Source organism: Pipistrellus kuhlii, unplaced genomic scaffold (assembly GCF_014108245.1).
Source record: "Pipistrellus kuhlii isolate mPipKuh1 unplaced genomic scaffold, mPipKuh1.p scaffold_m20_p_6, whole genome shotgun sequence".
NCBI classification, from domain to species: domain Eukaryota; kingdom Metazoa; phylum Chordata; class Mammalia; order Chiroptera; family Vespertilionidae; genus Pipistrellus; species Pipistrellus kuhlii.
In genome coordinates, this window is record NW_023425562.1 from 25,702,798 (window position 1) to 25,716,756 (window position 13,959).

General features: G+C 49.6%; 1 protein-coding gene across 1 annotated transcript in view; it reads left to right on the plus strand.

Annotated features, from left to right (window-relative positions):
- Nucleotides 1-13,006, plus strand: part of UROC1 (urocanate hydratase 1) — a 33,168-nt gene extending 20,162 nt beyond the window's left edge. The window contains exons 16-20 of the mRNA XM_036419516.2: nucleotides 268-366; nucleotides 2,198-2,297; nucleotides 4,013-4,094; nucleotides 11,270-11,369; nucleotides 12,377-13,006. Coding sequence (XP_036275409.1) covers nucleotides 268-366; nucleotides 2,198-2,297; nucleotides 4,013-4,094; nucleotides 11,270-11,369; nucleotides 12,377-12,517 — 522 coding nt within the window. The 3' untranslated portion in view covers nucleotides 12,518-13,006. The remainder of the gene's footprint in view (nucleotides 1-267; nucleotides 367-2,197; nucleotides 2,298-4,012; nucleotides 4,095-11,269; nucleotides 11,370-12,376) is intronic.
- The last annotated feature ends 953 nt before the right edge of the window (nucleotides 13,007-13,959 follow it).

A 13,959-nucleotide genomic window follows, 5' to 3' on the forward strand; every position in this document is an offset into this window, starting at 1 on the left:
CATCTGTCCCGAGGAGCCCACCTGCTGTGGTGGTGTGCTGGGGGCGGGCTCTCTCTGACACCTCTGGGCTGTGATAGGGGAGGCACTGAGAGGGCCAGGGTTGCCTGGGCCTCACTTCCGTGTCTGTGATTACGCTCAGGTGAGTGTGAACACGGATGTGGGGCGGGTGGGGACTGTGCGATCATGATGGATCAGAAAGGTCTCTCTGAGGAGCTGATTGGTGAGTTCAGGTCCCTGAGGTGCCTCCTTTCACCTTTCTGTTTGCAGGTGGTGGGCTCCCAGGCAAGGATCCTGTACTCAGACCAAAAAGGCCGTGTGGCCATAGCTGTGGCCTTCAACCAAGCCATCGCCCAGGGGAAGATCAAGGTGACTTTTCCTGCGCTGCTGCTGGGGCCTCCCGTGGGCTCTTTCCTGTCAGCGCCGGCATTGCCCCGGGCTCTGTGTGTGTGTTAGTGGAGGGTCAGATAGCTGGGGGCAGGGAATGATGATCTGTCCTCACACCCAGGCTCTGACCCTGGTCCCTGTGTGACTATGGGCAAGTCAAGTGCCCTCTTTGAGTCTCAGTTTCCCTCCTGTTAAAGGAGAATCATATTAACCTCAAAGCATGGGAGAAAGGATGAAATGAGTTGGCTTCCCCATGAGTATTTGATATACCTTTGTTGATTTACCTTGTTCAAACCATGACAAACTTGCTATTTTCCTCTGAATCAGCCGGACTCACCTTGGAAGCCACGAAGCCCTGGGCACACTGTTCAGGGTGTCCTCTTGCCCCTCTGTAGGCTCACGTGATAGTCCTCTGTTTGGAAGCACCAGGAATATTAATGATCAGACACGAAGAGGAGACTGAACTAGATGAAAGTGAAGGCTGTCCCTGTGGGTGGTTCTGTGGGCACTGGCAGCAAGGTCAGCAGCCTTGGCCTTTTGCAGGGAGCACCTTCAGTGTCTGGGTCCTGGGCATTCAGGTCAGAAAGCTCCTCCTCTGACCACTGCTGTGGCCCCAAGTGGCCACCACATCCGGCCATGGGTGCTTCCTGGAAGCCCAGGGTGCTCCCGAGGATGGCTGGCATAGTTCACCAAACATCCCTCAGGGCACACTCATACCCAGCTGGGGTCAGAGGTCAGCACTGAGAGCTGGGTGTTCCCTCCCTCCCTCCCTTCCTCCCTCCCTCCCTCCTTCCCTCCCTCCTTTCCTTCCTTCCTTCCTTCCTTCCTTCCTTCCTTCCTTCCTTCCTTCCTTCCTTCCTTCCTTCCTTCCTCTGTCAATTGATTCACAGCTTCCTCTATGCCAGGCTTATTCTAAGCACTAGGGGGCGGAGTGGCAAAGAACGAGATAAACAGGGTCCCCAACTTGATCTATTCCCTAGTGAAGAGAAACTAACAATGTGCAACTAAAGGTATCACTTCAGGAAGAATTTTAGACGGTGACATCCAGTGTGAAGAAAATGAGTCGAGGTGACAAGGTGGGGGTGATGGGGTGGGGATGAGCGGTGTCTTTAGATGTGGTGGTCAAGACAGGCCTTTCTGAGTTGCTGGTGCAGAACTGAGGCCTGAGTATGAAGAAGATGCCAGAATACCTGGCGGCAGGTGATTCCAGGACAAAGGTGAAGAGATGGAAGGACACAGGGCCTGTTCTAGGGAAGGAGAGGAGGTCCTGGATTCAGAGAAGTGGAGAGGTACCCTCTTGGCAGGCTACCTCCTCCTACATGGGGAGCCTGTGAACTTCCGTGCCCACTGGGGAGGGCTGGGAAAGCCGACCTCCAGTGGTGCCACATGCTCAGGGGCCAGGCTGCCTGAAGAGAGAGCCCAGACTCTAGTATACTGTATGTGGGTTTAAACCCCAGGCTGCCCACTTACCAGCTCTGTGATGTTGGGCAAGTTTCTTATCCTCTCTGGGCCTCAGTTTTCCTTTCTACAAAATGAGCATGATGACAGTTGTGCCTACCTGGTTAGGGTTATTGAGAAGACTCCATGACATATTGTATGGGGGCTTCTGGGCACATAGTGTCAAAATAAGCAGAATCTATTAGTAGCTACCCAAGGACATCAAATACATCGGTGGTTCCTCTTGCGCGAAAGGTCTGCTTTCCAGGGGGTGGTATCTGAAGGGCTTCTGGTGTGGCCTGATGCAACTTTGACCTCCCCTGGGCAGCTGTGGTGGACACTGTTAGCTGACATTTTCTATCTTTGCACTCTGCAGGCCCCGGTGGTCCTGAGCCGAGACCACCATGATGTGAGTGGCACGGACAGTCCCTTTAGGGAGACCTCCAACATCTATGATGGCTCTGCCTTCTGTGCAGGTGAGGAAGATAAAACATCAAAAACAATTTTTTTAAATGTTGGATTTGGATTTTATTTAAAAATCAATTGATTCATTTAGTTTGTCATAATGTTACAAAAAAATGTGCTGGCATTTGAAAGGTGGAACAGAGGGTGACCAACCTAGGACAGAGGGGGTTCTGGGACCTCAGGTTTTTAGATGGGGCCAGTGCTGGGCAGATTGGGACCGTTGGATGCCCTAGACTTGGGTGTGCTTCTGGCCCCATCACTTGCTGGGTGATCTTCTGCAAGGTACTTAACGTCTCAACCTTAATGTCCTCCTCTGCAAAATGGAAAGAACAGTAGTATCTACCTCAGATGGCTGTTGTAAAAAATAAGCTGAATGACTACATGTCCAGCATCACGTCAGGGACCCATAGACAGTGTTCAGGGAAGATCAGCTGCTGATGAGTCTTGTTCCTTGGGTGGCTTGCTCATTCCCAGTCCCTGAGGGGGTCCTGCTATTATGAACAGGATCCCAAGGGCACGAGGTGGATTCTCAGGAACACTATTCTTTTTACAAGGAATTGGTCCATTTCATCAAAGTTATCAAATTTATGGATATAGAGTTGTATTTCTTTACTATCTTTTTAATGTCTGTGGGGTCAATTGTGATATCATTTCTGTCATTCCTGATATTGTTCCTATGTGTCTTTTTTCTTTTTTATTGGTCAGTTTGGCTAGAAGTTTTATCAATTTTATGGATGTTCTCAAAGAAGATTTTAGTTTATTTGATTTTCTCTCAATTGCTTCTCTGCTTCCAAATTAATTGAATTCTGGTCTCATCTTTAGTATGTCGATCCTTCCTCTGGCTTTGGGTTTAATTTGCTCTTCTTTCTGCAAGGTAGAAGCTGAGGTGACATCTTAGGAGGCGAGAGGGGAGGATATTTCCTGGCCTTTCCCAGCGCCTAGAGCTGCATTTCTTGGATTTCTTAGCTCATGGCGCGTCCCAGTCTTCACAGCCCAGCACCAAGAAAAAGCATACTCAGGATTCTCCCTGATATTCCCTGTGAGCACCTGGTGGAGTTTTTGGAATACGAGCCCATCAAAGGGTTCAAGCCCCCGTATATCCATGTCCCATGGACCTCACAGACCCAGGGCTCATGCTTGTCCTTTATCAGTTTAGACAGTAGTAAGGTGACCAGGTTGGGTTCAGTTTTTTTTTGGAAATGCCTCTCTCTCCAGATTTCAAATTAGTTGTCCTGGGGCATCAGTTTTCCGATGGAGTCAAGAAACGTCATTAATTTATGATCCTTTCCCCACCCCCCTGCCCCATTTTTTTTTTAAATCTTTATTGTTCATATTATTACAGATGTTCCCCCACCCCGTTTTTGTTTTGTTTTGTTTTGTTTTGTTTTTAAGGGTGGGTGTGATGCTCTTTGGCTTTCTACATCTCTAAACTAAAACCACTGCCACCTCCCTGTTAATTCTATTTTCTTCCTGCTCTGGGCACTTTATCTGGCATTCAGTGCTAGCAAGCATCATTTTAGGGAAGGGTACTAGTGGGAATTTGTCCATTTCTCCTGCCTTGGCTCAGCTTTGCAAGCATAAATTGTTGCTGTTTTTAGGGTCATCTGTGCCTAGTTCCCCATCTGGCCCGAATGATATTTGGCTCAGCCAGTGGGGTCTGTGAATGCCCACCTGGTCCCGGCCCACCTCCTTCAGGGAATAACAGGTGGTGGCTTTGTTTCCACAGACATGGCCGTGCAGAACTTCGTGGGTGATGCCTTTCGAGGAGCCACCTGGGTCGCTCTTCACAACGGCGGGGGCGTGGGCTGGTAAGAAAGTTTTGGAGAACGGTAGGGAGGTGGGTGTGGGGCACAAGCTCCCATGGCAGGCTCAGGGATTTCTTCAAGGGTCCTGGGCCCGCCTCTCCCAAGCTCCCTCTGCTGAAGGCTTTACTGTGATGTTTCCCTCCTGTGAGCCGGATGTTGGAGGGACAGAACATTGGGGGTGAAGTGTGCAGGAGTGTTTGGCACAAACCACTCCTCCTCTGGGGTCTCACCTGCCACATGGGATGGGAAGGCTGTAAGAAACATCACTGCCCCTTTGACGCCAGTTTTCCCTCAGTGTTCACAGCTATTTCCTCAGGAATTCTCACAGTGCTGTCTTTTCAATCCACCTCAGGTTCCCAGCAGACAGGCAAGGAGGCAGGAGGCCTGGGTTCTCTGCTATCCTGGGTCCCTGGCTCAGGACTCTGCCCTGGCCAGTACTTTTCTAGTCTTCACCAGTAGGAAATTGGGGTTTCTGGGAGGGTCTCAATCTGGCTGACAGCCACAGCTCCATCATGAAGATGTTCACTACAATTCTACTACCAATATGCACAGGTTTTCTTGCACCACACACCCGTTTTCCCCAGCACCTACAGTCCACCTCAATTCTGACACTATCTGCCTGGAGAAAGCCTCAGATCTTATAGGTTAGGGGCTCAGTCCCACAAGACTGTTTTCATCTCACGTCAAATCGCAGGCCCAGCTTGTTGCCTATTTCTGACTAAACTGTTACCAATTGGAGGTTTCTACAACCCCCTCGTTGAGTTTATTAATTTGCTAGCGTGGCTCACAGAACTCAGGAAGTCCCTTTACTCACTAGATTTTTTATTACAAAGGAGATTTAAGGATACAAATCAACAATCAGATGAAAAGAAACATAGGACCAAAACCGGTTTGGCTCAGTGGATAGAGCGTCGGTCTGGGGACTGAAAACTTTTATTTATTCGATTCCAGTCAAGGGCATGTACGTTGGCTGCGGGCACTTCCCTGGTAGGGGATGTGCAGGAGGCAGCTGGTCAATGTTTCTCTCTCATCCATGTTTCTAGCTCTCTATCCCTTTCCCTTCCTCTCTGTAAAAAATAAAAAATATACATTAAAAAAAAAAGAAAGAAAAAGAAAAAGAAAATAGGATGAGGTCCCAACAAAGAAATTTCTGTCTTTGTGGTCTGACTCCCCAACCTGAAGCTATCTGAACCCCATCTTTTTTGGTTTTTACGGAAGTTTCATTACATAGGCATGATTGATGAAGTCACTGACCATTGGTGATCAATTCAACCTTCAGTTCCTCCACTTTCCCTAGAGGTGTGAGGGTGCGACTGGGAGTTCCAACCCTCTATTCCTGGTTGGTTCCCCTGGCAACCAACCCCTAATAGTAGGTAGGATGTGTGTGTGTTGGGGGTTGCGGGAGGGAAAGCAGGGACAAATCATCTCATTAACATAAAGACATCTTTATTGTTTTCAACACTTAGGTATTCCAAAGGTTTCAGTTCTGTGCCAGAAGTAGGATAAAGACTATGTACACTGAGTAGTCAGATTATTATGATATCTGAACACATAATAATATGGCCACTCAGTGTATATCCTATATAGTAAAAAGCTAATATGCAAATTGTCCCCTTGACCAAGAGTTCCACCAGCAGGCAGGCCAGCCCACTGCCCATGTCCCCTCCCCCTGGCCAGGCTGGCCAGACCCACCCATGCATGAATTCATGCACTGGGCCTCTAATATATATATATATATATATATATATATATATATATATATATATATATATATATATATATATATATATATATATATTGAGTGGCCAGATTATTAGGCATTCAGAGATCATAATAATCTGGCCAATCAGTGTATATAGGGTGTCCTAAAAAATGTACACACACTTTGACAACTGATCGCTCAGTTTTGAAGATGAAATGTATTTTAATAAACACTGTGTATATTTCAAAGTGTATGTGTACATATTTTGGGACACCCTATATGTTTCTTATTCTAAGACATAATATCACATCTGCTGCTAAGAATAATGAATAGCTAACACTTATTACACATGGGCCCCATGGCAAGCATTTTGTAGACTCTTTGAATCCATTCTTTCACCTAATCTTAGAAGGAAAACACATTTTACAGATGAGGAAACAGAGGCACCAGAGGCTAAGCTGCACCTGCGCAGGGTCTGTCTCTGTGGGGTCACCTGGGAACACTCCCAGGACAAGACCAGCAGGGGGTGCTGCGGCTCCAGAGAGGAGGACAGCTTCCTGGGCCTGGCCACCTCTGAACTGACCTCGGAGCCAGTTCTGGCCGGATCAAGCTTGGCCTTGTCCTCCAGAGCCAAGTCTTTCATGCACTTGAGCTTCCCAGGGCATTCTGACGGGCCGGCGTGGCTGAAATTTCCAGCTGCAGCTCAGTCAGGCGGCTCTAGTTAATGGAAAATGTAACCGGAACACATATCCTTTTTGATAGAAAGGCTGGAGAAAACAGGAACGAGAAGAGTGCCCGGTAACGGATGCCTGGCCGTTTGTCGCCAGGTTTACTGAGAGGGTTCTGGAGGTGAAGATCGGCTTTGAAGGGGGAGGAACTTGCCCAAGGCCACAGAGTTGGTAGGAGAGCCGGAATCTGCCTCCCAGATCCACTCATCGTTGCTAATGGGACAACAAAGGGCAAGAAGGGACAGAGCAAAGCAGCTGAGAGTCAACAACACGAGGGCCTCTGAACAGGAGACAGCAGGGCCAGAATTCAGGCAGGACACTGCTTGCTCCAACCTGCTGCACTAGGGCTCTCAGGACAAGGAATGTAATTCCCAAGTGGTTCCCACCCCCAAGCTCTGTATTCTGGCTGTTCTTGAGAGCTCAAATTCATGGTGGAATTCATTAGACTCATTCACACGTAAGTACATAATTTAATCCATCAGATACTCCGGAGAAGCTTGCTGCAAATATCAGCAGGGAAAAAAAAAAATCTGGCCTAGGACCATTCCTATTCCAAGAGGAAGCCACATCCAACTCCAGCTTCGTTTTGTGTTGTTGTTGTATGGAAATCCATGTTTCTAGGTTATAAATTTACCCTGCTATTTATTACTGGATTTGCTTTTAGTTTTGTTTTTGCTTTTATGTTTCCTGGTGAGCAATGTCAGCTGTGTGTTGTTTTCTGCATTCTCTGTTGCCTCTGTCTCCTCAGAGCCCCTCCTTCTGATTGGTGTCTATCCAGCTGTCCTTGATATCTCTCTGTTTATTTATTTTGTTTATTTTTTATTTAAAAATATATTTTTATTCATTTCAGAGAGGAAGGGAGAAGGAGAGAGAGAATAAAAACATCAATGATAGAGAGAATCATTGATTTTCTGCCTCCTGCAAGTCCCTAGCGGGATATTGAGCCCACAAACCGGACATATACCCTGACCAGGAATCGAACCATGACCTCCTGGTTCATAGGTTGATGCTCAACCACTGACCATGCCGGCTGGACTGTCTCCTTGTTTAGAGAGGGCTTGTAGGGAAGTTTTGGTCAGTTCTGGGAGCTGGGTGGGAGGGACAAGGCCTCACTGTTGGGTGTTGAGACTTGTCCTCCATCTTTGTGTTTCATGTTCGCTCTCTCACCTTCTGATGTGCCTCTTATAACCAGAACCAGTCCCGGGGTCCATGTCTTTGAGGAATAAATTGGTGTATTTGATCAACCATTTTTATCCAGATACTGACATTTTTTCCTCTTAACGGGCAACTCAAACTTGAACATGCACAGGATTCCCTAGGGAGCATGTTAAAAGGGAGGTTTTGACTAGGCATTTCTGGAGGGGCTGAGAGTTCGAGTTTCTAACCAGCTCTGGTGATGCTGCTTCTGCTGCCCGTGGACCACTCTGAGTAGCCAGGGCATTGAGGGCTCCCGCCATCTGTGCACAGAGACCCCCTTCGCCCAGCCTATCCCCAGTGCAGCAGGGAGCATCTTTGTACAATGTTGTTGCTTAATTAACATCATGGACCCTGAAGTCGATTTGATTGCATAAGTTAAGCTGTTGAGCTTTTTTCTCATTGACAAAATGGCCATAATAATAGCAACTGCTTTGTAGCTACTGGTGAAGATTAAATGAGTTAATAATAGCTAAGGCTTATATAGTGCATAACATGTGCCAGATCTTCTAGGAAGAGTGTGGTAGCCCTAGCCAATTTGGCTCAGTGGATAGAATGTGGGCCTGTGGCCGAAACCGGTTTGGCTCAGCTGTAGAGTATTGGTCTGTGGACTGAAAGGTCCCGGGTTCAATTCCGGTCAAGGGCATGTACATTGGTTGCGGGCACATCCCCAGTAGGGGGTGTGCAAGAGGCAACTGGTTGATGTTTCTCTCTCATCGATGTTTCTAGCTCTCTATCTCTCTCCTTTCCTCTCTGTAAAAAATCAATAAAATATATTTAAAAAAAAAAAAGAAGAAGAAGAAGAAGAAGAAGAACGTGGGCCTGTGGACTGAAGGGTCTCAGAGTTCAATTCCATTAAAGGACATATGCTCCAGTTGCAGGCTTGATCCCCAGTAGAGGGCGTGCAGGAGGCAGCCAATCCATGGTTCTCTCTCATCATTGATGTTTCTATCTCTTCCTCCCTTCCATTCCTCTCTGAAATAAATAAAAATGTATAAATATATAAAAAAAGAAACATGTGCAAGCTCATCTAATAGCTACAACAGACACACCTAAGACATAAACACTACCCAGCGGAGATAAATAACTTGGAGTTGGGTTGAGCTGGTTGGCAGGAGGCCTAGCCCAAATGCCTGTGCCAATCCACCATCAGTCTCTTGTAAAGGTGCCAGAACAGGGTCTGACACGTGGCATGCCTCCTACCAATGTTAACCGCTGTCACGAGATGCTAGTTGTAATCTCAGGTTCAAAAAAGGTGGGCATTTTAAACTTAAATGACAGCTGCCAACCAATTTCCTGATATAAAAATCCTTGTTTGCATAACCTCCTCAGCACTAACTGTGATCATTCGCAGGATGTTAACGTGGGGTTTACCAGCCTGGTAGGCAAGAAGTAACGCAATCTTGTTTTGAATTGAGTTGCTCACGCTGAGGTTTTTGCTCTTGAGTTGTGTGCTTTTCCTTATCGAGTTCCAGGCATTCTTCATCTAATCTAGATCTGAGATGGGTGTGTTGGGTTTGTGCCAACAGTCTTTGAACTTCATTTAAAGCATCTGTGCTGGTTGGGTTCTCCAGGAGGCGGGGCTGAGGTCGGGCTGGGAGTGTACAAAAGAGATATGGGGTGGGGGAAGCCCACCTGGGAAGGGACGAGGTGAGGAAGATGAATATGAGGCAGAGTGACTGGTCAGGGAGCCCTCAGTCCCCGTGCAGACCTGACAGTCCTGCTGCCAGCAGGGAGCTCTAGCGCCCAGATGGCCGCCGTTGGAGGAACCGCTTCGGGCAGAAAGGAGCAGGCCCCCTGCCATGGTATTGCTCAGTCTCTGCCCCAAGCAGGACCTAAGGAGTTCTTGTTGGGGTTTGAGAATGAACCACCCTCTCCACAGCTGGGCTTTTCGGCATGGCTAACTGGGGTAGATCCTCTCCCCTCACAGGGGCTTTTCTATTCTGGCTCTGTTTTTTTTTTTTTTGTTGTTGTTGTTTAATGCTGCTTTAAAACATCTATCCCTCTCCTGACTTAAAAACAAAAACATTATCCTAAATTTTATTTATTGGTCTTGTAATTTTAAATATTTTGTTTTTCTTTATGTGTGATGTTAGGTTCTACTTTCATGTTTTCCTCAAAGAGCTAGTTGTCCCCAAATGCTGCACTGACAGCAATGCTGCCGTTAGCTCCCCGTTATCCTGAGCTCAGCGTGCTCAGGGCTCCCCGTGGGCGAGGTTTGCAGAGGACGCCTAGAGCTGAACAACTTTGGTCTCTGACCAAAGGGGCTTATGGACCCAAAAATGAAAGACATAGTTTTAATCTCAAAATGACTTCTTTGGTTGAAGGGCACACGGGCGTCCTCACTTAGTTACTTTTGCTGCCGTCTGCTTTCTTCTCTGGTAACCAGCATCAGCCAGCCCATACCTGGCCAGCCCCCTGCCTGTGAACAGGCTCTCAGCTGCAAGACTGGGGCTGGTCAGGTACGGGCTGGCATCAACGCCAGGCTGAGGGCCAGCTTTTGTGCCCAGAGTGGCACTGTGGCTCCTGGGGCAGAGGGTTTTCCCCTGCTCGGTGGGAACTGATTGAAATTATCAGTAGGAACCCGGCCGGGCAGAGAAGCGGATAAGGCCTGACAGTCTGAGACTAGAGAAACTAGGGGCACCTTCCGGGCTTGGGAAGGAGAAAGAGCAAACTCATCGGCGCTGGGTACTGAAAGGCCATAGGCTGTGGCCCCAGGTGTCCGTGTTTGGCAGAAGAGCCCTGGAAGGTACTGACAGGATCCGGGGCATTTCCAGTGAGTAACTGGAGGGGACACGTGAGGTGGAGGGATTCGAGCTGGGCAGGAACTTCGGCTGGGCCCAGCAGCCATTGATAACGACATGGAGGGTGAGGATGGAAGTCCAGGGGTGCCAGGAAGGGGAGGGTCCTCATGGCTGATGGAGAAGAATCACAGGGCAAATGTGCGGACAGTGGAAGACACGAACATACTCAAGTAGATTCCAGTGACATCTACCAAGAAACAAATGAACGTAAGGACCTATCACACCTGTGAGAGAAGGTGGTCGGAACAGAATTCAGAGAAATGTGTTAATTAGGAAACAGGAAATGTTAAAAATAAAGAAACTCAGCTTTCAAATCAAGTAATCAGGACCCCAAAATACACCTAAAGCAGAGATAAGAAAGGCAAGGAGCACAAAGGGAAAACCACAATTGAATCGAGCAAAGCAAGAGACCCCTGAGGGAGCATTCTTTTTCAGGAAGCACTCTGAGAGCCCCAGGAGAAGGGGGTCATGCCGCTCTTGGGAGGTCAGGCTTCAAGCACAATGTGGCACAGGAGTGGGTCCTGAAGGTGGGCTCAGGGCCCACGGGGTAAAGCACAGAGGCATGAGCGGACAGCACAGCACTGTGAGGCTCCTGCATCTGTCAAGAAGGCACAGGCTTTGGCCCCAGGGGCTGACCACAAGACACCTCAAACAGGGCTTCCAGAACAACCCAAAAACTCACATGCACTTCTGCCTGCTGTGAGGGTCAGGACCCAGAGATGACCTGGGAACTCTTTTGTCTCTTGCCAGGGGCGAGGTGATGAACGGTGGGTTTGGCCTTGTGCTAGATGGGACCCAGGAGGCTGAGCAGAGGGCCAAGATGATGCTCGGTTGGGATGTCTCCAATGGAGTAAGTCGTCACCCTGGTCTCTCCCTGCCTTCTCTCTCCATCGGTGGTTTTGTCCTTTCCAACGGCAGACCTGAGACTGAGTTCTGTCCCTTTTACCCAGAAATGGCCATTCCTGGTCCTTCGTGCCTCTCCTCATCAGCTACCACAGCTCTCCTGGGCTGTTTCCAAAGGCTTCTTTGCATCTCCTGGCCTCTGGCCTCACCTTCCAGTCCAGCCTCTGTCCACAGAGGGGACCCCTGACATCTGACCCTGTGTGTGTGTGTGAGGGGGGGGGGGGCTCCTTCCTCTCTTGGACCAAATCGCAGGCAGTCGGAAGGAGGAACAAATGGGAAGTCAGGTGATAATGAGGAAGGGTATGGGCAGTCATGAGTGAAATAGGGAGCACAAGAGCCCAGAGAGTTTGACGTTGTGTGGGCCGGAGAGCAAACCTGAGAGTGGAGGCGAAGGGGTGCTTGGAGGCCCAACTCTCTGGGAGCCCCCAGCAGAGGAGAGTCTTCATCCTGAAGGCAGTGAAGCAGTGAGAGGATGGGTGGGGGAGATGGGGGAGGACCAGTGGGCGGAGCTTGGCAAGAATGGCTGCAGGGAGGCGAGGGGGGTGGGGGAGGTGCCATGACAGTCATCCAGGGAGCCCTGATGATGGAGATGGGAGGAGGAAGTGGATGGAGAGAGATTTTAAGGCTGATCCAAGGTGGGTGTCCATCTATGAGGCCGGAGAGGAGGGAAGCTGAGGATGACTCCTGGGAGTCTGGCCTGTGCCCCTGCACGGAGCTGTGAGGCAGGGCAGAAGGCTAGCTGGTTTCAGATCAGAGAGGCAGGTAAGTGATAATGTGGTCAAGAGAGGAGGAGGAGGTTGAGCCTCGGGCAGGGCAGGGACAGACTGACCCCACAGACAGTACAGAGCGTCCTCCAGGGGATTTGAGCGCAGCCCCAGTGTATCCAGAATGCCTTGCTGGGAACCCGGTGATGCTGGCACCAGCCACAGCACAGCCCTCCGCGCTCCTTGACAGGTGGCCCGCCGCTGTTGGTCTGGGAACCAGAAGGCCTATGAGATCATCTGCGAGACGATGCTGGAGAACAAGGGCTTGGTGGTGACACTGCCACACCGGGTGGTGGACGAGCACATGCTCCAGCAGGCCCTGCGGAAATGAGCACGGAGAGCTGCCACGGCCCCCTGTCCCCCTCGGTCCCCGTCCTCATCCCCACAGCCACACCACGTCTTTCGCTGCACACCCACATCCTCATTTGGCCTCACAGCATCCTGGAGGGTGGGCTATTGCTGTCCCCTTCTCAGCCTCTTGTCATTCCTTTTCCTACCAAGGGGCGGGCTTTCCTATGGGCAGGTTTTTAATCAACCACCGTCTGTCTCTTGCCCACCTTCCAGCCATCCACCCAGCTCTCTTTCCATCGGCTAGCCTGTTCATTTGTCTAGCCAGGTACTTCCTGTACCCCCTTGCCCCAGCTTTGGGCACAAAGGAACATTCACCAGGCCCTGGGCTTGGAGGTGTCCAGGGAGGAAGGTAGGAGAATAAAGGATTGTCTAGAGAGCTATGGACCGTGGTGTGGGCGGGTGGATGCAGGGTGGTGGGATGAGGGCTGGCAGAGCTCTGCCCTAAAGGTTAGTGATGCTTCATTGGGGGGAAAAAGGAGAGAGCAGGGGTACTACCCATGGCTGATCCCTTATGACAGAAGTCTGCTCAGGAGGCCCGTTTGGGAGCAGATGTCCTGTAGGAGCAGTGTGGGACCTGAGGCTGGCTTCACCCGCCCGTGCCAGACCCCAGAGCCCAGCCTCAATGAAGATGACCCAGGCAGAGGGGATCATGTGACCATGCTTCTTCAGGCCTTCATTTTGGAGCAGGTGTTTTTTTTTTCTTTAAAGGGGTGGTGGTTCTGCTTTATTCCCCCAATTACAAAAAGAAGCAAAGTGGAGAGAGGAGTTCCCTGCTCCTCTTCTTTCATCCTTCCTGCCCCGCAGACTGGTAATCAGGACCTGCTCCCTTTACTGTAAACACCCAGGGCCATGCAGGGCATCAGGCAGCCCCCTTGGCATCACTGGGCTTGCTGGCTCTCTACACCAGGAGACCCCTGTGACCTTGCCATGCTAAGCAGAGCAGCTTTGACCACGTACCTTATTCTCATTAGTTTCTAGCCTTAGCTTAGCCCCCTGTTGGGCCCATTACAGACTTAAAAATGGCTCATCCTAAACAAAGAATTAAGAAAGAGACTGGGGGATGGGTTTCCAAAAAGCCACAGAAATCTTTTCTTCCATGTCTGCAGAGAGGGAGCCAGCCTGGCCGGATTCTGAGTTTTCAGTCTTACAGAACCCCAGTTTTGTTTGGGCAGCAACAGACCCAGTGAAAATAGTTGATTTTCCAGTTTTTCTTGCAACTGGGAGTGAGTGACCTCTGGCCTAGTTCTGGACTATGAAATAGGGTAGAATTCTGGCAGGTAGGACTTATGGGAAAGGTGTTGTTTTTCCAATAAAAATGTAGCGATAAGGCTGGGTTGCTTTTTGCCTTTGCCCCTTTTCCCTGCTAGAACCTCGGGTGTGATGCTGACGGGCAGCAACCCTTCTGCGACCATGAGGTCCACA